This window comes from Choloepus didactylus, chromosome 2 (assembly GCF_015220235.1).
Source record: "Choloepus didactylus isolate mChoDid1 chromosome 2, mChoDid1.pri, whole genome shotgun sequence".
In the NCBI taxonomy this organism is placed as follows: Eukaryota; Metazoa; Chordata; class Mammalia; order Pilosa; family Megalonychidae; genus Choloepus; species Choloepus didactylus.
Genome location: NC_051308.1, coordinates 54,283,372 through 54,310,946, shown reverse-complemented (window position 1 = coordinate 54,310,946; position 27,575 = coordinate 54,283,372). Strand labels below are relative to the sequence as shown.

At 41.4% G+C, this 27,575-nt stretch overlaps 1 protein-coding gene across 7 annotated transcripts in view; it reads left to right on the top strand.

Annotated features, from left to right (window-relative positions):
• The window catches only part of SRGAP2 (SLIT-ROBO Rho GTPase activating protein 2), a 254,584-nt gene that overhangs the window by 93,464 nt on the left and 133,545 nt on the right, over positions 1-27,575 (top strand). For all 7 annotated transcript variants that reach the window (XM_037824880.1, XM_037824878.1, XM_037824879.1 and 4 more), the window contains exon 3: positions 15,276-15,468. In XM_037824880.1, coding sequence (XP_037680808.1) covers positions 15,276-15,468 — 193 coding nt within the window. The remainder of the gene's footprint in view (positions 1-15,275; positions 15,469-27,575) is intronic.

The window sequence follows — 27,575 nt, the reverse complement described above, 5'->3', positions numbered from 1 at the left end:
CATGATTCCAAATCCTGTCACACCAAAGCAGCTCTTCATTCATTAGTTCAGTGAGTATTTATTGAATGCTTTCTATGTGTTAGTCACTATGGCACCAGGGTTTTAGCAGTCAGCAAAGTCCCTGCCATCATAGGTGTGGGCTAAGAAAATAAGCAAACACCTAAATAGGTTTATAATGTCAGGTAGTGATTTTCTGAAGAAAATAAAAAGGGGTAAGGGTGTAGACAGTGCAGGGTCTCTTTTAGATGGAGAGGTTGGAGAAGCCTTCTGTGAGAAGCAGTCATTTAGGTGGAGTCCAGAATGAAGCTCAGGAGCTAGCCATGTGACTATGGGGGATGGTGTACTTCAAGTGAAGGGGACAGCAAATGCAAAAATCTTGAGGTGGGAGTGTGCTTGGCAGAGGAGCAGCAGAGACCAGTGTGTCTGGAGTCCATTGAGTGGCACTGATCATAACAGAGGGCCTGGAGAGGCAGCTTAGGGGCTAGGATATGGAAGGGTTTGGAGAGACTAGCTTTTCTCCTGAGGGTGATGGGAAGCTGTTGGGCTATAGTATGGGGGACAGACTGTAAGGGAGCAAGGGTGGAGGCAGCAGGACCATAATGCTGACTTGGACTGTCGGGAATGGTGGAACGGGTGAGAAGTGGTTGGATTCTGGACACATTTTGAAGGTGGAGCTGACAGGATTTGTCAATGAATGGGTTGGGAATTTGAGACAGAGAAGGGAGTTGATAAGAAAGCTAAGGTTTGGGCCCTGACAGGTGATGGGGTGTTATTCACTGAGAGGTAGGGATGTATCATGGATTCAGATTTGGGTGAATTAAGTTCTAGGTACCTGTTAGAACAACCAAGAGGAAATGTCATAGAGGCATTTGGTTATAGGAGGTGGGAGTTCAGAGAAACATTGATACTGGAGATGCAAGTTTGGGAATCACAAGGCCCAGAACTAGATGACGTCTGCCAGGAAGCAAGTGGAGATGGAAAAAAGGTCCTAGGATTGAAGCCTGAGGCATTTAGAGGTTAGGAAAGAGGAGAGAGGTCCAGCAAAGGAGACAAGAATATGTGCCCAGTGGTGGCTGGAGGCACATCAGGAGAAGATGGTGTCAGAGGCCAAGGGGGATCACCTCTGTCCAGTGCTGCTGGTGGTGGAATAAGTGTAGTCCTGAGAATGGCCCATTGTATTTGCCAATGAGTAGGTCATTACCGCCAAGGACAAGAGCTCTTTCATTGTAGTAATAGAAACAAGATCCTGGGTGCAGTGAGCTAGAGAGAAAAAAGGAAAAGAGAACGTGGAGACCAAGAGTATGGACAATTTTGACATTTTGAGTTTTGTTGTAAAGAGAAGCAAAGATGAAAAAGTAGCTGAGGGGGAGGGGTCCAGGGAAAGGGATTTTGTTTGTTTTTTAATAAGAGGGGAGAAAATACAGTATGTTTGTTGCTGATGGGAATGATCCAGTAGGGAGGGGGAAAATGATGATATAGAAGAGTATAATTTTAGGAGCAAAGACCTTGAGTAGTGAGAAGGGGTGGGTTTGTAGTGTGCAGGTGGAAGAGCAGGGACAGGGAAGGCTGAGGGGAGGTCTGCTGGACCTGTCTCCTCTTTCCTAACCTCTAAATGCCTCAGGTGGTGGGGCACATGGATGGTATCTCCCAGTGTTAAAATTCTGTGCACATAAACAAAAGGGTGGCTTTACAAATAAAAAATAAAATGTTGAAATTGATTTTACTTGAATTTAGCAGAAGAAAAGGACACTGATGTGAAAGCGAGGAACTGCTGAACTTCAGATAAATACTTCTCCACAAAAGATATTTGTTCCTAAAAGTTCTCTCTGTGGTTAAGGAAACAATGATGGAAAACCATTAGGAGGCTGAAGTCACTATTAATCTTTTTAACTACACTTTTAGCTGTATCTTCAGTTTCAGACAGATGGGAAGGCTGAGATGATTCATGTTCTTCCACTTCCTTGCATGTCCTTTCCCTATCTCCCAAATTTTGTAGCTTACATGTCATTTTTCCTTGGCAGGGTTTCTAACATTGACATTCTGACCTGCACTATCCATTCTTTGGTCTTGGTGCTGTATCTAACCACCTGTTCTTTTAGGAGGACTCCTGTTCCTATGATTTTTGTTTTGATTAATGCCTCGGATGCAGGATTTCTGTTTCTCAAGAGGGGTTTGTGGTACTACATAGGCTGACATCCTTTGGGTTTGAAAATGTCTGTGCCTTTTACTCTTGAATGGTGACTCAGCTTCCCATAATGTTGTTAGATTACAGTTGCTTTCCCTCAGAAATTTTTTTAGATATGATTCCATTACTACCAGGTGTCAAATGTTGCTATGGAGAAGTCTGAGACCAATTTGACCCCCTCCCCCCACTTTTTCTCCATTGATTCTTGAATAATTCTTTCTTTATCCTTGAAATCCAAAAATTTAAACACCATCTGCTGATGTTAGTTTTATTTACAATTTTTCTCATTGTGCCAGTTTGAATGTATTATGTCCCCCAAAACGCGCCATTATCTTTGATGCAATCTTGTGTGGGCAGACGTATTAGTGTTGATTAGATTGCAATTCTTTGATTGAGTGTTTTCATGGAGATGTGACCCACCCAACTATAGGTGATAACTCTGATTAGATAATTTCCATGGAGTTGTGGCCCAGCTCGTTCAGCTTGGGCCTTGATTAGTTTACTAGAGCATTATATAACCTCAGACAGAAGGAGCGAGCTTGCTACAGCCAAGAGGGACACTTTGAAGAACGCACAGGAGCTGAGAGAGGAGCTGCAGCTTACAGAGACATTTTGGAGACAGCGTTTGAAAGCAGACTTTTGTTCCCAAGAAGCTAAGAGAGGACAAACGCCCCAAGAGCAACTAAGAGTGACATTTTTGAGGAGCTGCAACGTAGAGGAATGTCCTGGGAGAAAGCCATTTTGAAACCAGAACTCTGGAGCAGGTGCCAGCCACGTGCCTTCCCAGCTAAGGTGTCAACAATTGGGAACTCTGGAGCAGGTGCCAGCCACGTGCCTTCCCAGATAAGGTGCCAACAATTGGGTACCTTCACTGGAGGATGGCTAATGGCATCCAGAAAACCTTGTCTTGGACATATTATGGCCTTAAGAATGTAACTTTGTAACCAAATAAAACCCCTTTATAAAAGCCAATCCATTTCTGGTGTTTTGCAAAAAGGCAGCATTAGCAAACCAGAACACTCATATATAGTGTTCCTTTTCTACTTGAAGATTTACTTCTTCCTTCATTTTAGGAAAAATGTCCTGTATTATATCCCTGGATATTTTTTCAGTTCCATTTATCTTCTCTCTTCAAGTCTCTCAAGACTTTTTGTGTGCCATTAGATTGTAAAATAGTTTTTATTATGAAAAATTTCAAACATATATGAAAGTAGAGAGAATACTGCTGTGAACTCCACTTCAATAATCATCAGCTTACAGCCAGTCTTGTTTCACCTATATCCCCTGTGCATTCCCACTCTCCTCCATGACTTTGAGGCAAATACCAGACATTTATCTTGAGTATTTCAGTATGTATCTCTAGAGAAAAGGACTCCTTTTTAAAAGATTTATCCATTAAGCAGGTTTATTTATTCTGTTTGTAATCCATTTATTAAATATATAATGGCATTGCTTTGTTATGTTAGATCAACAGCTTCTTTGCTCCAAAGGAGCTGTGGGTGACGACAATTGCTGAACCTTGAAATCTGGAAGACAAAACTAGAGAACGGGCCATAGAACTCTCCCTGGTGCAGAAGTGCAGAATGGGGGCGCCTCGGGTTGGTCAACAGTAACATGAGTTGTGCCCACAGGATGTTCCTGCTGGTTGTTGGGTGTTCTCTGAATTTCTAGTGGTCATGTGAACTGTGGGGAGGAGCCAGAATGTACAGTTTCTTTTCCAGCAAGAAGTGAAACTCAGGTCCTTTCTGATTTAATAATAACCATGAAGAAGTTGCTGAATGGTTTGAAGACTGTGTTCTTGTTCTGCCTTTGGTGGTCACGTGGTTTATTCCAGAAATTTTCAAACCCAAGGTTGATACCCCCTAGTAGATCATGAAATCAAATGAGTAGGCTACAACCAATGTTTAAAAAGTCATAGAAAATATCAGAGTTTCTGGCATATACAAAGGATAAGTTTTGTTTCATAAAACCTTTTTCAGTTGTGTGTGTGTATGTATGTGTTTGTTGAGTTGTAATGTAAAACTTTGGAAGCCACTGGTTTATTCTATTTGATTTCTAGTCACTTTCTATACCATCTTGTCCTGAAAGTTAAAGGACCAAAGACCCCATGAGACAAATTTTATTTTTATATTTAATAAAACTTATGGTGCCTACAGTGTGCCAAGAACTGTTCTGGTTGCTTTATAGATATGAACTCAGTCTTCATAAAAACCCTACAAGATAAGTACTATTATTATCAAAATATTACATTGAAGCACAGAGAGGTTATAATGTGCCCAAGGTCACACAGTTAGTAAGTAGTGAAGCTGCATTTTGAGCCCAAGCAATCTGGCTCCAGAGAGACTTCGTTCTGCTTACTCTCTATGTTGATAGTATATCTAGGTGGTTGCATGGACTTTTTGCTGCTATTGCCTTCAAGAAGAAATGATTGAAATGGGTTTCCCCACCCCAACCCCAACATACACACTTGAAAATTTGGAGTTAGTACAATGAGAGCTTTTGTTTGATAAGTTGAAAACCAGTCAGTGTTGCTGGACTAGAACTATAGAATTTCAGTGTGGAAGACAACCGAAGTAGCCCATATCCCAGCCTTATAAACAAATGGATGTATGAGAATGGTTAAGAACATTGATTTTAGAATTAAACACATCTAGATTTAATTCTGTTGTGATCTGTTACCATCTGGGTGACTTGGGCAGCTAACCTCTCCCTGAGCATTGGTGGTCCTTCATCTGTAAAAGGGGACTAGTCAAGGCTAACTTTTAATGGGGGCTTACTAGGAACCGAGCACTTAGTCGGCACTTTATATATAGTATCTCTTTTACTCTTCATGACAATCCAATGAAGAGGCTTCTGTTACAAACACCATTGTATAGATGATGGTGTCTTATTCAGGGATATACAGCAGCAAGTGGCAGAGCTAGAATTAAAACCCAGATCTTTTTGAATGCATAATCTGTGCTCCTAACCACTCTGCTTTACTATAAACTTACCCCATTTGGGTGTTTTGAGGATTAAACAAGATAATTTGTATAAAGGGTACCTGGCATATAGCAAACACTTAAATGTTATTTGTGATTACCATTAAACACATAAAATGTGCTTATCGTCTTACACTATTGAATCTCTTTGCAATTTGTCCTTTTCTAACTAGATTATCAGCTCCTTAAGAACAAGACCATCTCTTGTATTTTCTTGAGTGTTACAATGATCTTTGCACAGAAAATGTGTAAATACTTGCTGAATTTGTCTGTTGATTATTGTGTTCCTTGGGACTGACTTTCAGTTTGCCTCTAGCAATTTATAAGGGGCATCAAATTAGGTGACATTTCCCAGAGGAGTTGTTGGTTTTCTCATTCCACATTTTTAGTTTGTTGTACAAGTTAATTCTGGATTTTGAATCTTGGGAATTCTGTTTCTTAAACATCTCAGGCAAGGCCGAGGAACTAAAATTACTACTTGGGCATTTCATGCGGCTGCTCATTCGAGAGCTGTTTGTCTGTGACTGCTATTGAGTCACTTGAAAGAGCCAAGGTGGCAGGCCAGAACAACAGCGATGATTAAAGTTCATTGAGATATCCCTCCACACCCTTCTGCCTCTTTGGCTTGATGGGATTGCTTTCTGTGCCTTCACTGGGGGGCTGGAAAGTTAATGGATGACTGAGCATCCTCTGGGAACTCTTAAGGCCATTTTTCCCCTCCTCCTTCCCACTGGCTGGTTTCTTTTGGACTCCAAAGCTGCATGCAATGTTTTTAGGTGGTGTGGAGTTAATGCAAGGGAGGTTCTTTCTTTCATGGCTTTGGGGCAGTCTGCTGCAGAGGGTAGACAATTTTGAAGGTGGCCAAACTTAAAGGCCATTAGGGAGAACTAGTCATGAGCAAAGGCAAGAAGGTGAGGACTCCTCCTACCCTTCCTCCATCAAGATTACTGTCTAACCTTTGAACCCTAGAATCTTTCTTACACGTGTAGTTTCCTCACTAGTGTAAAGGGAGGAGTAGCTTGGAGTCACTAGCTTCAGGATCACTGGTTTTAAAGTACATATTACTGCTTCTGATTAGTGTTACTATGTGCAGGGATTTTCCACTAATGGAACTCTCCTACTGTCTTTGACCTCTGGACTATTGAGTCCATATTGCTCATTAATGCTTATTCCATCTCTTAATTTAGCAGGCCTGGTGATCCATCCAGCACACCTCCTCCACTTTGAGCTTCCTTCAACTCTGTTTGCTATTTTCATCATGACCCAAACTTTCACCAGCAACATTTCTGGCTACTTGAAATCCAAACTGTTCTGTCGTCCTTTCAAATTGAACTTCTCTGTGCACCCTTATACTGACCATGGTCAACATCACCGTTTGTTCTATCTGAGCCTCCTCACTGCCCCACAGAGAGGCCACGCTCCAACATCCCCATCCCTTGGTTTACAGTTTATCTTTCTCTAGAATATCCTTTCCTCGTTCTCCCATTTATTGAAATTCTCCCCATCCTCAGAATACTAGTTCACATTCTGTTTTATCCCTTCCTCTTGCCCTCTCTTTTTCCCTAATCTCTTTCCTTCTTTCCACAATACTGAAGGCCTACTTCATGCCAGATAATTGTTCTGGGTTCCGGGGAGTACAGTGGTGACAAAACTGATACATTTCTTCCTCTACAGTTGTTTACTATCTTCAGGAAACCTTACTTCTGGTAATGCTAGTCCCATTGATTTTCTTGAGTCCTCAAAATTTTTACTTGTAGTATTTATTCTTAATTTCGTGTACTTATAGTACAGAACAATACAGAAATATTATGTATGTAATTATATATCTTGTATAATTATATAATATCTTTTTAAAAATTTGTTGTATATCTTGATCATGTCTTCACAATTAGATTGTAAGTTTGTTGAGAATAGGGACCTTTGTATTTCTGAATATTTCAGAATCCCTCACTTTGTCCATTAGGACTCCTTTGTTTGTGAGTGACTGAAAACCCAACACAAACTCTTTTAAGCAACAAGTGAATGAGTTGCAGTGGTGACAGAATGAAACTGTCTCTTTAAGATCAGGAGAAAGATAAGGATGCCCACTGTTACCACTGTTATTCAACAATATACTGGATGTTCTAGCCAGAGCAATTAGGCAAGAAAAAGAAATAAAAGGCATCCATATTGGAAAGGAAGAAGTAAAACTTTACCTATTTGCAGATGGCATGATCCTATACATAGAAAGTTCTGAAAATCCACAACAAAGCTATTAGAATTAATAAACAACTTTAGCAAAATGGCAGGATACATGATGAACACTCAAAAATCAGTGTATTACTAGAAATACTAGTAATGAACAATCTGAAGAGGAAATCAAGAAAAAATCCATTTACGGTAGTAACTAAAAGAATCAAATAGGAATAAATTTAAGCAAGGATGTGAAGGACTTATATTCAGAAAACGGCAAAATATTGCTAAAAGGAATCAAATACCTAAATAAAGGAAGGACCTTCCATGTTCATGGGCTTCATATTGTTAAGATGTCAGTTTTCTTAATCACAGTTGCCAAAAGGTGGAAGCAATCCAAGTGTCCATCAACTGAAGAATGGATAAACAAAATATGACTTAGCCATACAAGGGAATATCATTCAGCCATAAAAAGGAATCAAATTCTGATACATGCGACAACATGGGTGAATAATGAAGCCAATTTGTTGAGTAAAATAAGCCAGACCCAAAAACGACAAATATTGTATGATTTCACTGATATGAAATAATTAGAATATGCAAATTCATAGAATCAGAAACTGGAATTGTAGAAGGGGTACTTTCCAAATACGGATTCATTGCTTGGTGTGGCCAATAGAAGTTATGCCGCACCAGGCTGAGAAGGGAAAGAGGGTTTATTTACTCTGGCGGGATGACATTGGGCCGTATTCCCAAATCTGCCTCCCTGAAGTGATTTTTCAATTGGCTTTTATACCCATCAGAGACAAAGAGAGGTAATCATCTTAGTTAACAGGTAACAGGTCTGGAGAATTTCACTGCCTTAGTTATTTCCTATTTTCTTCAGGAACCAGGTGACACCTGTGAAAGGTGCCTCCAGGTATCTTATTCAAATCTCAGTGTAGGACTTTACATTTACATATTTTACATTTACATCTTGCTCCTTTATGAGACCAAGTTCTCACCCCCTGTCTACTTAAATTTAAAAACTGTTTTTAAGATCACATTTTAAGGCTACTTTACAATTTCCTGCTTGCTTGCAGTTTTAAGATTATATTTATAAAGTCACCCTGACAGAATACAGGTTACCAAGGGCCGGGGTGGAGGTAGGGAGTGGCAACTTGATGCTTAATTGGTACTGCCTGATGTGATGGAAAAGTTTTGGTAATGAATGGTGGTGATGGTAGCACAACATTGTGAACAAAATTAACAGCAGTGACTTATATATTTGAATGTAGTTTAGGGGAAATTTCAGGTTGTATACATGTTGCTAGAATAAAATTTTTTAAAAAATAAAGCCATAGCACTGTACAACATAGTGAACCCTGAGGTAAACTGTGGACTCTGGTTAAGAATGTGATGATAATATGTTTTATCAGTTGTAACACAGGTACCACATTAATGCAAAGTGTTAATAATAGGGAAAACTGTGAGTGTGAGAAGGATTATTTGGGAACTGTGTATTTTCTGTATGATTTTTCCGTAAACCCACAACTTCTTTTTTTTTTTTTTTTTAAATGAATGAGTTGGCTTATGTGACAGAAAGTTCCAGGGATAGGGCTGACTTCTGGTCGTGACTTGATTCAGGGGCTCAATTTCCCTATCCCCCATCTCTCAGCTCTGCTTCCTCTTGAACAGCTCCATTCTCAAACAGGCTTTCCACTCCTGGTGGTAGCAGTTTTAGGTTCCTGCCCTCATTGTCCCCAGGTGTTGGTAGCTGCTAACTAAGGCCTGGAGGGTACTGTCCGTCATCTTTGGAAAGGGCATGAGTGGAATCAGTTTACCAAAAGCATATGGACTAAGCATGGGGGAGGACATAGATGCAAAGAAGGAAAAACAATAAATATCTACTACATCCACATATTCCAGAAGCTTTATTTTGGTTGGCTGGTTAATTGGAGTAACTAATAGAATATGTCCATGAATATTTTTTGTGTCATATTCAGTAGGTTAAAGTGACAAGGGAAAAGGCTGTCACAGTCTTTAACATTATATGCTCTTTTCAACTTGACTGAAAGCAGCTTGGTGACCTCGTAACACTGACTACTCACAGCTAAGTAATGCAAATCACTGAAAGAGGCGGTATAGCAAGTAGATTGAGGGTGGTGCTATGTCTCCTTTCTCTCTGTTCTCACAAGCGCTATATATCTTGTTTGTTTATATTATTTCTCCTTGTTTGTTATGGGTTTTTTTACTTGTTTCTGCCCTACTACCCTGCTAATTTAGTGGGAGGACTTTTGTCTTTGTATTCCCAGAGCACCCAGCAGGTATTCAAATAAGTGTTTGCAATAAGATTAAGTAAGAAAGGACACTGGCTTGGGAATCCAGAGACCTTGGTTCCAGTTCTGGATCTACAACTAAATAGCTGTGTGATCTCGGGCAATTCCCTTTTCATTTCTGAGCTTCGATTCTCTCATCTGTCCAACAAGGATTTTTAATAGACGTTAAATTTGTAGAAAGGCAAACCAAAATGGTAAAGAGCTAGACTTGGCAGGCATTCCAGCATTTTGTTTCCCGGGGAACAGCTCTGAGAGGGGCTGATTACTTTTGCGATAAGAGGTCTTGGTAAGAGATATGGAGAGTGGAGCCTGATGAAAGCCTCAATTGTATTCTTATATAACACTCGATGGAAAGGGACTAGGCATTGATATCCCTGAGATTACTGGGGTGACATCATGTGTTTGTGAAAGGGCTAAAAGCAGGTGAGGCAGATTTTGTGGAAAAAGACTGGGCAGTCAGACCAAGTTCCCAATGGGCTGATCTCATGCTCTGGGCACAGTGAACAGAAAGCAGCTGTGGGTGTTGCAAGCTGCCCCGTAGGTGTCCCTACATCAGGGAGAAGGGAAGGGTGTGCTTATGTTATTCTCCCGAAAGATTATGTCTTTCTCCCAGCTTGCCCTCCCACCCCCATTTTCTCCTCAGAAATGTGAGATTCATAGGAGGAGGTTCCACATGACTTAATCAGGGAAAATTCCTGAAGGAGATAAATTTTGAGAGAGGGAAAGAAAAGGGCTAATATTTCTGAATTGAACGTCTGTAGGTGGAACAAAACTCATCCCTGATACTCTGATGACTGGTGAATTCCTGGGATGTTCTCTGGAGCCAGGGCAGTTTTCAGGACTGTGTTGCCTGAATTGGCAGGTGTTAGAATTTAGAATCTACATGATTGTCCATGTAGCAGGACCCTGACTGATTTTGTTAAGTGATCAGTATCCTATTAGGACTAGTTGTTTTTCCAATTTCATCCTAACTGCGATCCTTTGGAATCTTTCTAAAAAGGAGATGAACCTCCTTCAAATTCCCAGGACAGGTGTAGTTAGTATTTCAGCTGTGGCCAAGTGAGAACGTGGAGTCAGCATTTCCTAGGGGAAGCTGTGCTGGATGTGTCTGCTGATCCTGGATCTGAACTCAGGCATAAAAACATTCCTTGCCAAGTTTTGATCTGACACCCTTTGGAAATGATGGAATGGTGATCAGCCAGTAGATTTCAATGTCTTGGCCAAGACTCCTGTCCAGAGGGGCAGCTTCCAAGGTTTACTCTAGGAATATTCCCAGCAGAACTGAGATTCAGCCCATACCAATGGAGAAATGCAAACTGAGAATTCCTTCCTCCTGTTAGTGCCTAGTTTGTTGACCCATTTCTCCTTTAGCTGATAGGATGGTGCTCAACAGAGCATGTTATTTGGTGGGGTTAAATTTTTAAAATCTATTTTGTTACTGAGAAATAATTAATATACTGTAAAATTCACTCTTTTAAAGCCCGCAATTCAGTGGGTTTTGGTATATTCATAAGGTTGTGCCACCATCGCTACTATCTAATTCTAGAACAGTGGAATTAAATTTTGCCTTGAATCTTTGAATGAAGTATCAACTGCAGGTCAATTCTGATGCTCAGGAAACCTGTTCTAAAACTTCGGTCTGTCTTGCAAGGGAAGTTGCAGTTCTTATTTGTGTCATTAAAAAATAATAATAGTAGAAAAGAGGTGTTAAGGATATTGAATTTTTCTTAGGCTTGTTGCTTGATTTCTTCGCTGTCTGCTACTGATGATTTTTAAATTGTAGATCTCCAGGCAGGGCCTTATTCCCATGGCTTTATTATAAAAACAATATTCAAAGCAAAAGCATTTTCTCTCCTTCTTCCTTGTCAAGCCAAGCTTCATTAGGGCAAGGCTTGGGTTTGTTTTGTTCTCCTCTGACCTTATAACCTAGCCTGCCATACAGTAGAGGCTCAGGAAAGATTTGTTGAATAAACAGTCTATGTTAGGTTCACATGGGAGGTCATTTTTATTATGTATCATTCCAGGTAGTTCATGGTGACCTTAGTACTTTGGTTTTGTGGATGGTCAGGGAATTCTTTCATACCTCTGAGACTGCTCGTAGAAAATGAGAGCTTGGCTGCTTCCCACGCACAGTTCTTGGGATAGAACCTACAAGGACCCCATTTTCCTCGTAGCTCTCAGGAACTCTCTTCCAAATGTACATTGGATTTGTAAAGCCTGCATGAATTTGTATGGAGAACCACAATGTGGGTAGAGTGAGTACATGTGTGAATGTGCACATGTGTGCACGTGCATACTCACGGAGCCCACGTTTTTATAAATTGCCCCTTTATTCTTTCTGTCCTTGAGGTTTGTTGGTAGGACACGGTGCAGAGGGACCTCCAGCCTGGGCGCATGGCCCAGGCGTGCTGGCATTCAGTGTCCTATTGTTTCCTGCCGCTTATGCACATGGGCAGAAGACTGAGGCTGCTGCAGCTGCCTTCTTGGGGACCAGTGTTTGTGTTTGAGCAGCAGCAGAAGGAAAGGCTTGAGGCAGCACATTCTGCCCTGGACAGAGCAGCCGTTTTGTCCTGGAGCTGCAGGCCTGGGAGTGGGGGTGGTTAGAGTCTTCTTTAAATGTCTGTGGCTGTTCTGAGAGTGATAGTCAGGGAGCCGTCTCCTTCAAGGCAGGTTGAGGGTAGGGGGACAGGATGCACCATGGTTTCATATCACAAATAAACCACAGTAGCAGGTGGTATCTATTGGTGGAGACCTTTCTTTTCCTGGATCAGGGGAGGAAATATCCCTTTCTCACTTTCTCTGTCCTCGAGGCTTACTGGGCAAACCACAGGGTGTGCTCATAGGATAAGAAAAGCATTCCCTCCAAAGCTGCCCTGTGGAGTAGATCTAGGAATTAAGGAAGGGATCTAGCCCAGCTATGGGCTAGTTGAAACATGGGCTAGCTAATGAGTCAGTGTGTTAGTCCAAACTTAACTCTGAGGGGCTGAGTCACCCCTCAGCCAGAAGATGGAGAATGGAATGTTCCAGTGACAGGAGTTGTAGTCACTGTTATATACATTCACAGACTCTAAGCTGGCCATCTGTTTCTCTTGTCTTCTTGCCCCACTACCAACCTCCTTGATAAGTCAAACACACCTTAATTTAGCTTCAGCCCCACATTGTATGGCCTTTTGGTAAATTACTTAACCTGTCTTCCATCAATTTTCTCATCTGTGTAATTGGGGTAACTGGGAATACCTTATAGATTAGTTGTGAGGACTAAATGATGATGTATATAAAGGTCCATAGAAGGTGTTCAGTAAACACTTGCTCCCTTCCCTTCAGAAGCTGGGAGGGGAGGCCTGAGGGTGGGATGCAGCTTATGCTGCACTGCCCACTCTTTAAGCCACTGGGAAAGTCAGAGCTGACGTCCGAGGGTGCTGGTTGCATGTGCTCCGGGGCTCCTTAGATTAATTCACCTACCTCAGAGGCCTCCTCTGAAGTGCTTATTCCTTGGATAGGACAGTGCCGGAGTGGCTTACCTCTAGAACTTCATGGGCATTATGGGAATCTGCCTAGTCCCCTCTTTTTTTGACGAGGGCTTGGAGGTCTTATCCAGTCTTGTGTGTTCCTTTCTGCTCCCCTGTCTAGTGAGGTTACTGAGGCAAAGTCTTAAGTGAATTTTAAGTCACAGAGGGGACCTATAGCCCACTGCCCATCTACATCTCCTGGTACATCTATTACTGACTGAGTTACTGGAGAGCCTATCAGCTCTAAGAAGCACAAATTCTTATTTAAGGGGCAAGTTGTAAATATTATCAAAAAGCATTTTGAACGTCCTTTCCACTGTAGTCTGCCCACCAATACTGCCAGTTTTTCTTTTAATAGCTAGAAAGGGGACATTTGCCTCTAGGAACAGTCTCAGCAAAGGTTTTAAGAGGCCCAGAAGTCCCTGGCAAGAACCAGATGCCTTCATGACCTCTGTACATCTTTACTTCTAGCACCCTTGTAATCAGACTCCAAAAAACAAAGAACAAGAGAACTTTGATGAGTGATGAGGTAGGCGGCTTTTCTGCACAGCCTTCACGCTGCTTAAAACAATCCTCCGGTGCTCAGTTTCAGTTCAGATGAGGTTACCACGGGGCTGGTTGGCACTCGAGTTGGCAAGGGGGAGGTGCAGGGATGAAGAGGGTGAGAACTGCTTTATGGGTTATCTAAGATTGCCCACAAGTGACCAGATACTTGTGCTACATATGATATCTGTAAAAACAGAAACAAAAAATGAATATGGGGATAGGTTATGGACCCCTAACTGCTTCAAGGCAAAGTTAAATGCCTCATGGAAGTAGTGGTTGGCAGACCTTTGAAGATCATAGCCCTGATCCTGGATTTGCCTCTGATTTATCTATAGCTCAGATGAAAACTACACATCCCTTATGCATTACACAGTGTAGACAGAAAGTGTCTTTATAACCTACTGTCTGGGACTGAATTGGAGCATAAGGAAAGTTTTCCCTGAGATTGGAGTCACTGTCATATCCAAATGTACTTGGAGCTGAAATTGCTTCTGACTCAGATGGGGATTGGGATATAACTTGAGCAGGATAATCTCTGCAGACCTTCTTTGAGCTGAAAAGCAGTCTGGCTTTGGCAAGCTGCTTTCTATAGGTGCCAGGTCTGCCTGCTACACCTCTGTCTTATTAGTGTATGTTATCAGTACAAATACACTCATGCATTTGAGGCAGATCTGGTTGCATGTCGAGCTGCCATTGCTGCAGTTCCAGAGAGAGGATGTTTGCTAGCACTGGACCAGGACTCTGGCCAGCCAGAAATCTGCCAGCCTAGAGCTTAACCAGAAATGTTTCTAGCTCTGACATAGGAGAGGCTCTGAGGCCTTGATGAGGATGAAACACCTGAGATATGAGTGATATTTGTTGGTGAACACTCTCTTCCCAAGTCAAACTCGTGAAGACTGATTAACTTTCTGTGATAGTAGAAACTACAGAATCTGACAACGAATGTGTTGCTTGCCGAGGAGTCTGGTTGCTAGTTGCATTCTTGATTGCCACCGTTAGACCTTGGGCAGGTCCTTTTTTTCCTTCATCCATTAAAATATATTGACCCTACTTCATGAAAATGCTGAAAATCATTTTGAAATGATATAGGAGGAAGTATAATATGTAGCTTGGGCTTCAAAGTCAGTCTGTATGTGTTTGAATCCCAGCTTCATTGCTTAATAGCTTGATTTCATAAGGACTCGGTTTTCTCATCTTTAAAATGGGGATGAAAGTAGTACCTACCTCATAGGGTGATTGGCAGATAATTCATTTGGGCTCTGAATACTGTGCCAGAAACACAGTAAGTTGTTAGTGAATGGTAGCTCTGAATATTATTGTCTAAATAAGCAATTTCTCTTAAATGATTCAGTAGATTCCTGGTTCACAGTGTTTCTCAATGGTCTGAGAAAAGTTGGAGGTGCCTCACATCATATGGCCAGTTCAAGCTTTAGGCTTTTTTACTAAGGACTTTGAGTTCCCCAGGGTACAAGGAACAACTAAATGAAATGCTGGTGGATGTTGATGTGTATGGTTGCTGGTTTAGGGATCTTGAGTTGACCTTGTTCCCTCATTTTTGTTGCAGAGATTCGTGCTCAGCTCACAGAGCAGATGAAATGCCTGGACCAGCAGTGTGAGCTTCGGGTGCAGCTGTTGCAGGACCTCCAGGACTTCTTCCGAAAGAAGGCTGAGATAGAGATGGACTATTCCCGCAACCTGGAGAAGCTGGCTGAGCGCTTCCTGGCTAAAACACGCAGCACCAAGGACCAGCAGTTCAAGTAGGGATCTCTGTGGCTATTCCTTTTAGAGATTTTGGGTATATGGTCCGGGGTGGAAGGAGGCAGGGTGCACCACCTGGATCCAGTTGGATTCATGTACCAGGTAATCCACTGACTTCAAATTGGCTGAAGCTCAAGAGACCCCAGGGACTTCTGCTCTTGCAGATCAGTTTTACCTGCAGTTCAGCATCCTGGAGAGGAAGAGATCATGAGCCATGTTAATAATAACAGCAAACACTTTTATAACTCCTTCTATGTACCAAGCATGGTTCTAAGTGGTTTATGTATGTGTTAACTCACTCAATCCCCAGACAGCTCCAAATGTTAGTTATTTTTATTATCCTCAATTTACAAATGAGGAAACTTGAGGCATGAAGAGGTTAAGGAGTTTGCCTAAGATTACATGCCTCCTCATCCATGTACATACACACACACATTAACACACTCAGTAAATAGCAGAGCTGGAATTCAAACCCAGACAGTTGGGCTCCAGAGTCTGGGTTCTTAACCATTTCACCAAACTGTCTTTAACCAGAAGAAATGTATAATGTTGTAGCCATACGTCTAAATCCCTGCCCAGGCAGCTGCTAAGGTCTCTTCCTTCTATATTTATAGTTGTTAGACAGCTGGCCTTTTCACTCTGTTCCATTGCCAGTGCCCTAGTTTAGATCACCAACCATCTTTTGCCTGAATGATTGCAGTTTTTACTGTGTCATGTATAGCAGAAGTTTGTAACCCTGGCTGCACATTAGAATCCTCTGGAGAACTTTTTAAAAATACTGAAATCTGGGCCCTACTCCAGACCCATTAAATCAGAATATCTGGGAGAGGAGCCTGGGTAACAGTTGTAAAAACTTCCAGGTGATTTTAATGAAGCCACAGTTGAGGACCACAGTCCACAGCTTCTCCCTATTCCAATCTGCCTGATCCTTGCTATTATGAGATTTAGTCTTCCTGGAACACACTGGTCATGGGGCAGTTACTCTGTACAAAACTTGCGGTGGCTCCCCAATGGGAGATTGAAGGTGTGTCCTCCCAGCATCAGCATCACCCAGAATGTTAAAAAGACAAAATTTTAGGTCCCACCCTAGACCGTAAAACAAGATCCCAGGTGATTTCTGTGCACAGTAAAGTCTGAGAAGAGTTGCTCTATTTGCAAAGGTGCAGACTTCTTGGTTTGGTCTTCAAATCCCTCTCCAACTGGCCCAGACGTGCTTTCCAACCTTATTTCCTGTTCTTGCTGCTCCACTATAACCTAGCCAAACAGAACATTCCCTCCAGTGGGCCTTCCCTGTTACTTGAACTTCCATGCCTGTTCTTCACATCTCTGCATGTTTAGGCCATACCCATGTTTTAGGACCCATCTCAGATGCTACCTGCTTCAAGAAACTTTCCTGATTTCCCCCAGAAGAGAGAATACTCTTCCTCTTCTGAATTCTTAGAGTATTTTATATTTCTTCTCTTAGGACATTCAGCACTGTCTGCTTTATATTATCTTCCTTTATTGGGCTGTATAAGCTTGTCTGATTCATCTTTCTATCTCTCACAGGGTCTAACATAATATGTGGTATAGAATAGATTCTCAGAAAATATTGTTGCATGAGTAAATGAATGGATGGATTTAGGAATTAATGCCAAACGTATCTTATTTTCCTTATTTTCTATTTTTGTTTATTGATCCTAATAATATAGAACACAAATTATAGTTTACATGCCAACTGTGAGCAATGTGGAAGCTAAGATTGAGAATATATTACACTCACAGTATAAGCCAGAATGAGAATTTCTTCCAGATGTTTTTTTCCCCAAAGTCTCTTATCTTTCCCAAGTCCTGTTTTCCTTACTATAAGCAACTCTGATACAATAAAATGTTACTTTTGTATTTGATAAATGAGGACTTGGGTGGGGGAAAGAATTTTCACTTTAGAAAACTGCTCAAAGTTGGGTTTATCCTATTGGTAAACTCCTCTGAGATTTAAAATAACACTTGATTTTTACTACTACGCCATACTCTCCATTTAAGGAGCATGTTTATTACAAGTTAAAGTACAATGTGCTCATCTCTTAAGTCATCTGAATTGCTGATTAAGATCACTTAAAGGAATAGGGTGTTTCCTCCAAGGATGGAAGAATTGATTTCCCTTTTGATAAATCTGGTGCCTAACTCCCGTTTTTCCCCAACAACCATTGAGTATTTATTGAGAGCCAGCCAGCTGTATGCTCAGTATTGTGCAGGAATCAGAAGATACGAGAGAAGTTTGTTGCTTGTATCCACAGGGGTCCAGATGTGACTGGGAAGAAAAGATTTGAATCCAGGAAACAATTAGAGGATAAAACAATAATGATCTCATTAAGAGAGCATTGGTAAAAAAATAAAATAAAATAAATAAAAAATAAAAAAGAGATTGGTATTATATAGAAATAGATGCTATACAAGGTCAGAGATAAATCATCAGGATAGATAAAGGGTCAGGAATAGTCAGGTAAGTTACCTGAAGCAAGTAGGACTTAGGTTAGTCTTTAAAGGTAGAATGTGTAGGAAAGGAGAGAATAGTGTGTGCAGGTTGAGAAGAGGCAGGAATGTTTGGGAGTGGGAGGGTGGAGGGGCTAGTGTGAGCTTCATTAAAGAGAAGGGTTTTTAAACATTCATTCAACAAATATCCATTGTCCATTTCTTGAACTCCTTTGGACCAGACTTTGTGTCTTGGGATACAGCAGTGAACAAGCACTGCCCCTTTCATGTGGCACTTAACAATAGAACAAGGAAGCAGACATTAAACAAATCACACAAATTAGTTATGTAATTTAAAGCTGGGGAAGTGTTGTGAAAGAAAAGTACAAGGTGCTATGAGAACGATAAAAGGAGGACTGCTCCATTCCTTTAGCCATCACTTCAGTAGCTTTCTGTGTAATCTTGTTCTGCGTAACAATATGCTTATTCTACAAGTCTTTATTAACTACCTATTGGGTACTGTTCTCTGCTGATTTCATGAGAGGCTTAAATAAGCTCTGGGATTCCTGGTCTAAGAGGGAAGAGAGACGTGTAAACAATGTAATGTGAAAAGGGCTTTTTTAGAGGTATGAGCAAAATACTATTAGAACACAGATATTTTCGAAAGCAGCGGGAAAGTTAATCCCGGAACTTTCTTATTGATACTCTCACGTATGAGGCATTATGAGAGATGCAAAGTTGTCTAAGATAGAGCCCCAAACCCAAGAGCTTTGACCTTATAGATCAAAACATATGAAATTGCTGTTTTATTAGGTCAAAAAGGGTCACATAGTGGCATTTTCTTGTGGTATAGCCTAATAGAAGAAGAGATGAGGAGCACACACAAAGCCTTTAATACAGGGAGGATGGTAAGAAGCTCCATAACAGAGTTCCAGACAATGTCTACTTTATTCCTAAAATGTATATGAAAGTCAAACCACAAATTTATGTGGTGAGTTTCATTACCATAAATACACATGAGAAATTCTGAATTATACTTCCCCTGATACATTTCAGCATTTCGTATCTTCTCTTTAATTTTCTTCTTTCCTCTACAAGGAAACCCACAGTCTGCCTGCTTAAGTCCAGTGAGCATCTGCTTGAGGTAGAGGAGTCTGCACAGCTGAAGATTTCTACCCTTGTCTTAGTAATATGGTGATATGATTTCTACTTTTCAATACAACATTAGTTATAGCTCTTTCATTGTTCCATTTCCTCCTTACTTTTATGTTTCAAAGGGCAATCAAGTATTCAGATATTTGCATGCACAAACACTGCTGTATAAAGACAACCATGCTGCTGAAACTGAGCTGGCGCTTGGCAGGTGCACCACCAGACCAATCTTGAACATTTGTTGGCAACTGAAGAAATCTACATTTTGGCACAGGAGAGGCATTTAGGCATGTCTATTTTGGTTAGGATATAGGTTTGGCTGCTGTAATACACCCCAAATAATGGTAGCTTACACAAGATAGGGGTTGATTTCTCTCTAGTGTAATAGTCTGGACATTCTCCATTCAGGGCTGTGTCAGGGACTCAGGCTCCTTATTTCATACCTAGGGTGTTGCCCTTGTCTTTGTGACCCAACTGGGTTCACTGTCACCATGTCCCTGTTCTAGCTATCAGGAAAGGCAAAAGGACAAGGGGCAAGTACTGCCTTACTTTTTAAAAAGGTACAGGCTGGAAGTGGCACATACATCTCTTCAGCTTATATCCCACTGGCCAGAACTTAGTCATATGGCTACATTGAGCTGCAAGGGAGGCTGGGAAAAGTAGTTATTATTCTGGGTGACCAGGAAGTAGGGTTTCTATTAACATAGAATAGAAAACCCACTGGGGACAACCGACAGCCTCTGCCCTGTGTGAAGGGGCAAGTGTATAAAAGACCCATGGCTACCCATCCATACAAAGGGCCACAGGTGCACAGAGAGGAGGGATTTCTTCTGGCCTAAGGACTGAGGAGAGCTTTATGGAGGTATAATGGATTTAAGTGGAAAAATAAAGGTGCTGATTTTAGGTATTGGTCTTTTAAGCTTAATATAATTGATACAATGTAGAGGTTGTTGAAGTAGTAAAGTCAGATGGAGAAGGAAGCATTTTAGGTAGAGAACAATGTTAGTAAAGACAGGGAGGTAGTGAAAAACAAGGCTGGTGCATATAGCTTGTCTGTTTTGCCAAAGAACAAGAATTCAAAAAATGTGATAGTGAAATAAGCCTGGAAAAGTTGGTAGGGGCCAAATTATAGAGGTGCATGAATGCCAAGCGACAGGGTTTGGGCTTCATTCTATAAGCAATGGGGAGTCATTGATGGCTTTTGAGCAAGGAACGAAATAATGGCTATGCTTTAGAAAGGTAACTATGGCAACAGTGCATAAGATCAATTGGAGCAGAGAGACTGGAGGGAAGACAACCAGTTGGGAAGGTCTTGTAGTCCAGGGGTGAGGTTAATGTGGGCTAAATGGAAGTCATGCCCTTGGAAATAGAAAAGATGGGACCAAATGTGAGGGTAAGAATCAAATACTAAAGTTAAAGAAGGTGGGAACAGAGAAAGGGCTGTTGGTTTCCTGTGTCTCTAGAGTGGCATTGTACTGTATTTTCATTCAGCCTCAATTTTGCTGACTATAGGACTGGTCCCTGGAATAGTTCATTCTCTGCCCAGAGTTTCTCGGCAGGCACTCATCACCTTCCCTGGAGCCACAGCAGCTGTTGGCCCAGCAATGCCATGAATTTGTCTCCCTGTGCTGCCAGGAGGGCAGCTGCCAGCAGCAGCTCTGGAAAGACGCATCGCAGGGACATGGAAACTATTCAGCTAGAGATGGGGCAGGTTGGCCAGGGCCGAAGTCAGTCCACATGCATGTGTCCCACCCTGTTCCATGCCTGTTTCTCATCTTCACTAGATTTCAGCCACTCATTCTGGGTTTGGTTGGGTATTTTATTACACTTTTTGTGACTGCATTTAGGGACAAACATCACCGAACTCCTTTTTTCATCTTTTCTTGGAAAGCCTCTTCCATTGGAAGCCATTACCCTCTCACCCTTTGACTTTGCTTCCTATTCTGCTTTGATTCTGCCCACCTTTTGTCCTCTCTCACACTGTGCTCCATGCAAACATCCTCATTAAAACCAACACAGCTCTGACTCCATTGCAAAGTCTGACCCTGTGGTTCCATCCTTCCCCTTCTCTTTCACCTCCCCTACCAGAAGAGTGAGAGATGCTGCAGATGGAACTATACCAATTATTTGATTCTCCCTTATTCTGCTTTGTTTAAGATAGGTAATATGGCTCTCCCCATCCCTTTGAGTTGGGGGAGGATCCTGTTAATGTCTGATATTCTGTCAGCCTGGTTTGATTAAGAGCAGAGATAAAATATTATGTGAGGGTAGGAAGCCTTCCTAGGGAAGATGTTCTTGCATTTTCTTTGGCTCCTTGAGGAGGATAAATGTATTCCTATTTATTGCTGAGCCTTTGATTGTTTCTTTAAAGTGGAATCTGTGTTAATATTGCCCAGCAGGACTCTCAATGATGATGCATTGTCTGTTAGTTTTGTTTTGTTTTTACATAGACTTGCGGTAAATTACCCTTCAGCCATAGCTCACTTGGTTTTGATCTCCTACTTTTACTAGCTCATTTCTTTCTTTTATTTTGAGCTAGTTTTTCTTTTATTCTGTTGAATCTTTAGAGGAATATTCCTGTATTGTTATCCTGCTGTGTTCCTTGCAGAGACCTTATGCTGTTTTGTAACCTACTGCCGACATCTTTTCTTTCTTTCTTCCAGCTTCTCCTTTTCCTCAGCAAATATTTGTTGAACATTTTTAAGGCATTGTTCTAGCCTTTTAGGGAAAGAGATCCAAAGAATTAGAAGTAGTAGTTCTTTCCAACACAAATTTATAACCTAGTTAGAGATTATACCTGAATACAAGGACACACATCTTTAATAGAAGGCAATAAGTGGTAAGGACCAAGTGGGTGCTGCATAACACAGGTTCTCAGGTACTGGGAATGGCATGTAGTTGGTGTGATCAGGAAACTTTCAGGGAGGAAATGGGATTTGAGCCAAACTTTGAAGAAAGTGAGTAGGATTTTGATAGATGGAAAGAGAGGGAGGGGAGGATGTTTAGGTAGGAGAGGCACAGCAGGAGGAGAGACAAAGTACTTTTGGGGTGCAGTGAGCAGACTGGGGGGTTGGCTGGGGCAACAAGTGTATAGTGAGAGCCTTGACTAAGGGATTTGGCTTTATATAATAGATACTGGAAACCCCTTTATTTAATAGATACTGAAAACAAATTTGAGACAGTGAAACCAGTTGCTGCAGTAAATAGTAAGGATTTAAATTAGGGTGGAGTGGTAGGAATGAAAAGAATAGGAATTTATCCAACCATCCATTTTTCAGATATGTATTATGTTCTCACAATGTGCCAGACATGCCAAGCAAGACAGATACTGCACTCTTCACTCCTGGAGTCTACAGTCTAGGGACAGATGGAAAACACCTGGTGCAGGAAGACTCAACGGGAATTGCTGACTGATGGGATTCAGGTTTCACGTGAACTGGGAAGCACAAAAGAAAGAGGTCCTTAAAGTTTCTTCTGTACTTGGGTGGCTGGTAGATTAATGGAGCCTTTAACAGAAATACGGAAGTTAGAAGGAGGGCTTTTGTTTTTGAAGGGCTAGACTATGAGAAATTTCGTTTTTAGCTATAGAATTTAAGGTATTGGAAGGATATTGAAGCTGAAATTTCTAGTAATCAACAGAAAATGAATAGCTACATTCAGGACTAAAGAGTGGTCTGGGCTGTTGGTAATGATTTGGGCATGTTCATAGAGAGGTGATGATGGAATGTTTGTCGAGGAAATGTATGTGATTCCCAAGGGTAAGGGTTTAGAAGGAAAAAAAGGGGGGGAGATTTCCTTTGTAGTGCCTGTGTTACCCAAATTGCAGAGTGTGAAAAGGGATTTGAAAGATATATTTATTTGTACATTCATTCACTAAACATTTTTGGGAGCTAATTAGGTATGAGGCATTGAGCTAGGTACTGGAGATAAAGCTGAATGAGACAATATCCCATTCTCAAACATTAAGTTAACAGTCTGTTAAGAAGATACCTATGGAAAGTAAATCTGCTTGTTTGGCTGGTTGTAAGTAATGTTCCCATTTGGGAGGGATGCAAGGGAGCAGGAGCTAGGTATCTCGAGAATCTGATAGATACTGAAAGTGCAATACTCCTTTCAGTGGGAGGTTAGGTACACAATTATTTAAGAGACATTCTTGTAGAGTCCATGTTATTGGCCTTGGGCCCAGTATTTGAATGGGCTCATTACAGAGTCTGTAGTGACATCACTACTGTCAGTGGATTCTTCCTCTAAAGTTGAGTTCAGAGTTTTCATCATTCTCATGGGATAGCATTGGATTTCAGAGCACAGAGTCAGTTGTCCACAGAGAATGTTATAGCTGTGAATGTAACTCGGAAAGGGTGGAGGACCACAAAGTTCCTCTTGGAGTATTGGGGAGGGAAGATGGGGGGAAGCATGAAGCTGCTAGAAGGGAGACCCTTGACTTTCTGGGACCAGTGCATCACTAATTCATTTTGGACATTTATGGGAGCTGCTTGTTCCCTCAGGGAAGATGTAGCATCTGCTGTTGAACAAGGATTGGCTTCTCTTTCCCATGGCTCAAGCTGCCTTTATTTAGAGACTAAACACAAGGTCCCTTGGTGAATTTTTCACTGGTCTAGTTCATACAGAATCTTAGGTAGTAGTTAAGGTTCTTTTTGGAAGAAGAGTTGGGAGTGCTTCTAACACATGGTTATAGCAGGATGGAAGAGACACAACACAAGAAGGCAGCTTAGGAGATCAGCAAGACAGGGTGGTGGCCAGTCTTTGGAACACAGAAAGAATTCATTTGAAAGGTCTTTGGGAGACTTTGTGACTTAGTTTAAAAAGCCCAGAGTTTTGAGCCAGACATACTTGGGTCTGAATGCTGGCTCTTCAACTGTATCTATGTGACTTTGAACAAGTCATTTAATCTCCTTTAGCCGCTGTCACTGATCTCTGAAATATGGAGAGTAATACTTACCTTGAAGAGTTATTCTAAGTATTAGATTTAGTGTAGGTAAAGCACTAATCTACTGCCTATAACAATAGAAAGTCAGTAAGTGGTAGCTAATATGATTATTTCATCACCACCAGGGGAGAGTATAGCATGGTGGTTAAAATCACTGGTTCTGGATCTTGATTTTCTGGGTTCACAATCCCAGATTCCCCCACTTACTAGCTGGGTGATAAAGATTCTCAGCCGCCTTAGTTTTGGCATCTGTAAAGTGAGGATAATAGTAGTACCTACCTCACAGGGATGTTAGGATACTTCAGTGAATTAATATATGTGAAGCCCTTAGGACAGTGTTGGGTGCATAATAAATGAAAATAGTGGCTACTTTTATTCTCTTCCTCAGGAGTTTGGACTGAACATAGCTATACTAGTTAAAACCCTGTTAGATTAAATTCACTAGTTATTCTCTCTGCAGAGATAAATACACTAGCCTGGCCTAGGTAAGATCTCACGTCAGTCTCCATTTTCTCCAGAGACCCCTCTGGGCCCTCCTGACTGACAAACTCACCCTCCCTCCTGATTCCCAATGGTATGGCTGCATTGGGCAGGACATACGCAATTATGAGACTTCTCTACAATTGGCCAGTACCTGTAAAAACTCAGCAAGTGTATGTTTTGGCCCATCCTCAGAAATTCCTATTACAAGGTGCCATGCAGTTCAACCCTGGCATGTTATTTTTAAATCCAGGCTCATAACCAACAAGAGGAGGAAGGAAATCACCCTCTGATATCCTTGTCTAAATGGAGTCAATAGTTAGCCCTAATTGCCAAATAACTGGATTTCGCTAGGGATACAGTGCTGCAGCCAATGCATCCCAAATGTTACCTGGGTGAATAAAGGAGCGTCAGTCCTGTTCAGCCTCCTGCAGTGTCCATCATCAAGACCAGAAGGCCGGTACAGTACCTGCCTTGGTCAGAAGCATAACTGAACATGGTTTGCAGGCTGTTTATCTCATGCCGCCAAATAGAAGCTCCCACACTTCTGCATAAATGACTTCATTTCATCCTTTTAGAGTAGAGAATGACAGGGGGCAGGTTGGAAGGAAAACATGCTTTTATGAGCAAGTGGGAGGATGTTGGGGACTATTGAGAGCTTCCTGTTTCTGCTAGGAACTACCTTTGGAATGTCAGCAGACCACACGTCAGGCTTTCTGTTTGCAGAGCAGAGAACACCAGTGATCCTGTCCCTGGACAATGGTGCTGGGGTGAGGGAGCTTTTAGTATTCATTTCCTTAGCTCTTATAAGCCCCATAATAATTCCATAGTAGACACAGGAAGTGATGTGTGGCTGCTTCACAGGATCTTTAATTCTCAGGAATTCGTGGCCAATTAAATGAATCGACTTTGATCCAGTTCTCTTTTTAAGGCAAAAGCCATGCCATCTTTATTGCAAGCTGGCTGTGTTAAGTGGGAGGGTTTACAAGATAAGAAGAAAAGACAGTCTCTGCTGTACAGACTTTTGTAATTGAAATGGGGAAAATCAGGCAGGCTTAGAGAGAATAATAACAAATGGCCATGTGACTCTAAAAATAGGACCCCATTTAAAGCAGGTTCCAGTAGTTACCAGGAAGGGAGAGAAGGTGGCATACTCAGGAGGGATTCAAGCTTGGCTCAGTCAAGGGAAAGCTAAAAGATAGGACAGTTATGTTCTCTATTAGATTTGGTCTCAAGTTAATCTAAGTGAAGATTTGAATATCTAATTCCTGCACTGCACTGAAGTATCATGCTGTGAGGAGAAACAAAGTCATGTAGGAAGAGCTCGGTGTGTTAATGATTAGGAAGAATGAAAAAACGTAGGGTTTGAATCTTTTGGAAATGAGAAAGAATCATCCTTTCCATCAGCAACTGCCTTTACACCCTCACTCCTTTCTCTCTCCCCGCCACTTCTCATTGCCTCTCAGGGTTTAAATTCAGGGAGGATCAATGAGCACAGCTCTACTTCTTAACACATTCTGGGTTCAGCTGGTTAAAGAACCAGGATTATAAAATGAATCGAACCAACTAGGATTATCTTCGTCGGTAGGATGCCTAGCTGTGTTTGCTGATTTCTGCTTAAGCAGTGGGGACAGGGCATCCTTGCATGAAATTCAGACTTCTCTCCCTGGCAGCCTCTGTGTTAAAGTAGAGGTTGCAGAACAAGTCTGGCAGCTCTCAGCCTGAACCCTTGTAAACAACAGATGTTCATAACTAAGTTCTGGGTTGGGGGTGAGGGTTTCTGTTGATGCTTGAAATTCTTTGAATTTACAGGCAGCATCTTGGGGATTTAGGAAATTGGTACAAAATTGATTCTGCAATGTAGAGGTGGAAAAGATACCTCAGACAGATTTTTCTGAAGACAAAGCATAGGCTATTGAGTGGGTCGTGAGTAGAAAGCGGGTGAACCTGAGAAGTCAGGCACAATTAAGAAAGGCTCTGCTTCTTAGGAATATTGACAACCTGCCCACCCCGCCTCACCCCCCCCCCCCCATATTATATGTGGACTAGATTTGACAGCAACCTTGCTTCAGTTTTAGCTGGTAGTGGGTGGAAATATGTGCCCTTCCCTAACATAGAGGCTGTATACACGTTCATGTAGACACACAGGCAGGCATGATTAGATAGAAGCAATGTCTTCCCTTAGCCCCTCCCAAAGCAATTCAAGTTCTTTTAATACACTGATTAATGAGATAGTGTTTGGGGCTTTATCTTGGATTCTAACCTTATTCTTGTACTTTCTTAATGTTGGTTTTACTAGGTCTCCATTATATCATTAATTTTGGAGGTAGGTGAAGAGACTTGGGCTTATAAAGACTTCAGGGCCTCCTTTTCTTTACCAGGTCCTCTCTTCCCATTCCCCCAAACACTATTCTGAGTTTCCAACCAAATGGTGAGTGCTCTAGGAAACCTTCCCCTTTACAGTGTATATCAGGGAAGCCATAATGGAAAAAATACACATAATTCATGTTTAGTAGGTTGTCTTGGTACCAAATTAAATAAGGCTCTAGAAGAGTTCTTACCTTTCATCATATGAAAAAAGCATTTTATCAGGTCCATGCCTGTTTTTTGAATCATTCTAATTAGCCAGAAAGAACAGGCTTGGAAGTCTTTGGTAAAATCATCTATTATTTGGGCAGATGGGTAAGAACATCCTTGTACTATTATTCTTTCTGGAAAGCAAGTCTGCTCCTGGCCATTTTGTCCATCATTATGGAAAATTTTGGCTAACCCTGTTTCTGGTGTGTGAGGTTCTTTTAGCAAACGTTTATTGAGCACTTATTTTATGCCAAGGACTGTGCTAGGAATTAAATATATACATAAGAGTAATCTAATCACAGTTATAGCTCATGAAGATTACCATTTAATGTAAAGTATTTTCAGGTGTGTGCATGTGTGTGCGTGTGAGAGAGAGACAGAGACAGAGAGAGACAAAGTGCAGAGTTGAGGTTGAGGAGCCAGAATTGAGAGAGCCTTTTAGTCACCTATATTGCATGCAATTAAGTAATAAACACTTGGCTTCATCTTCATCATCGA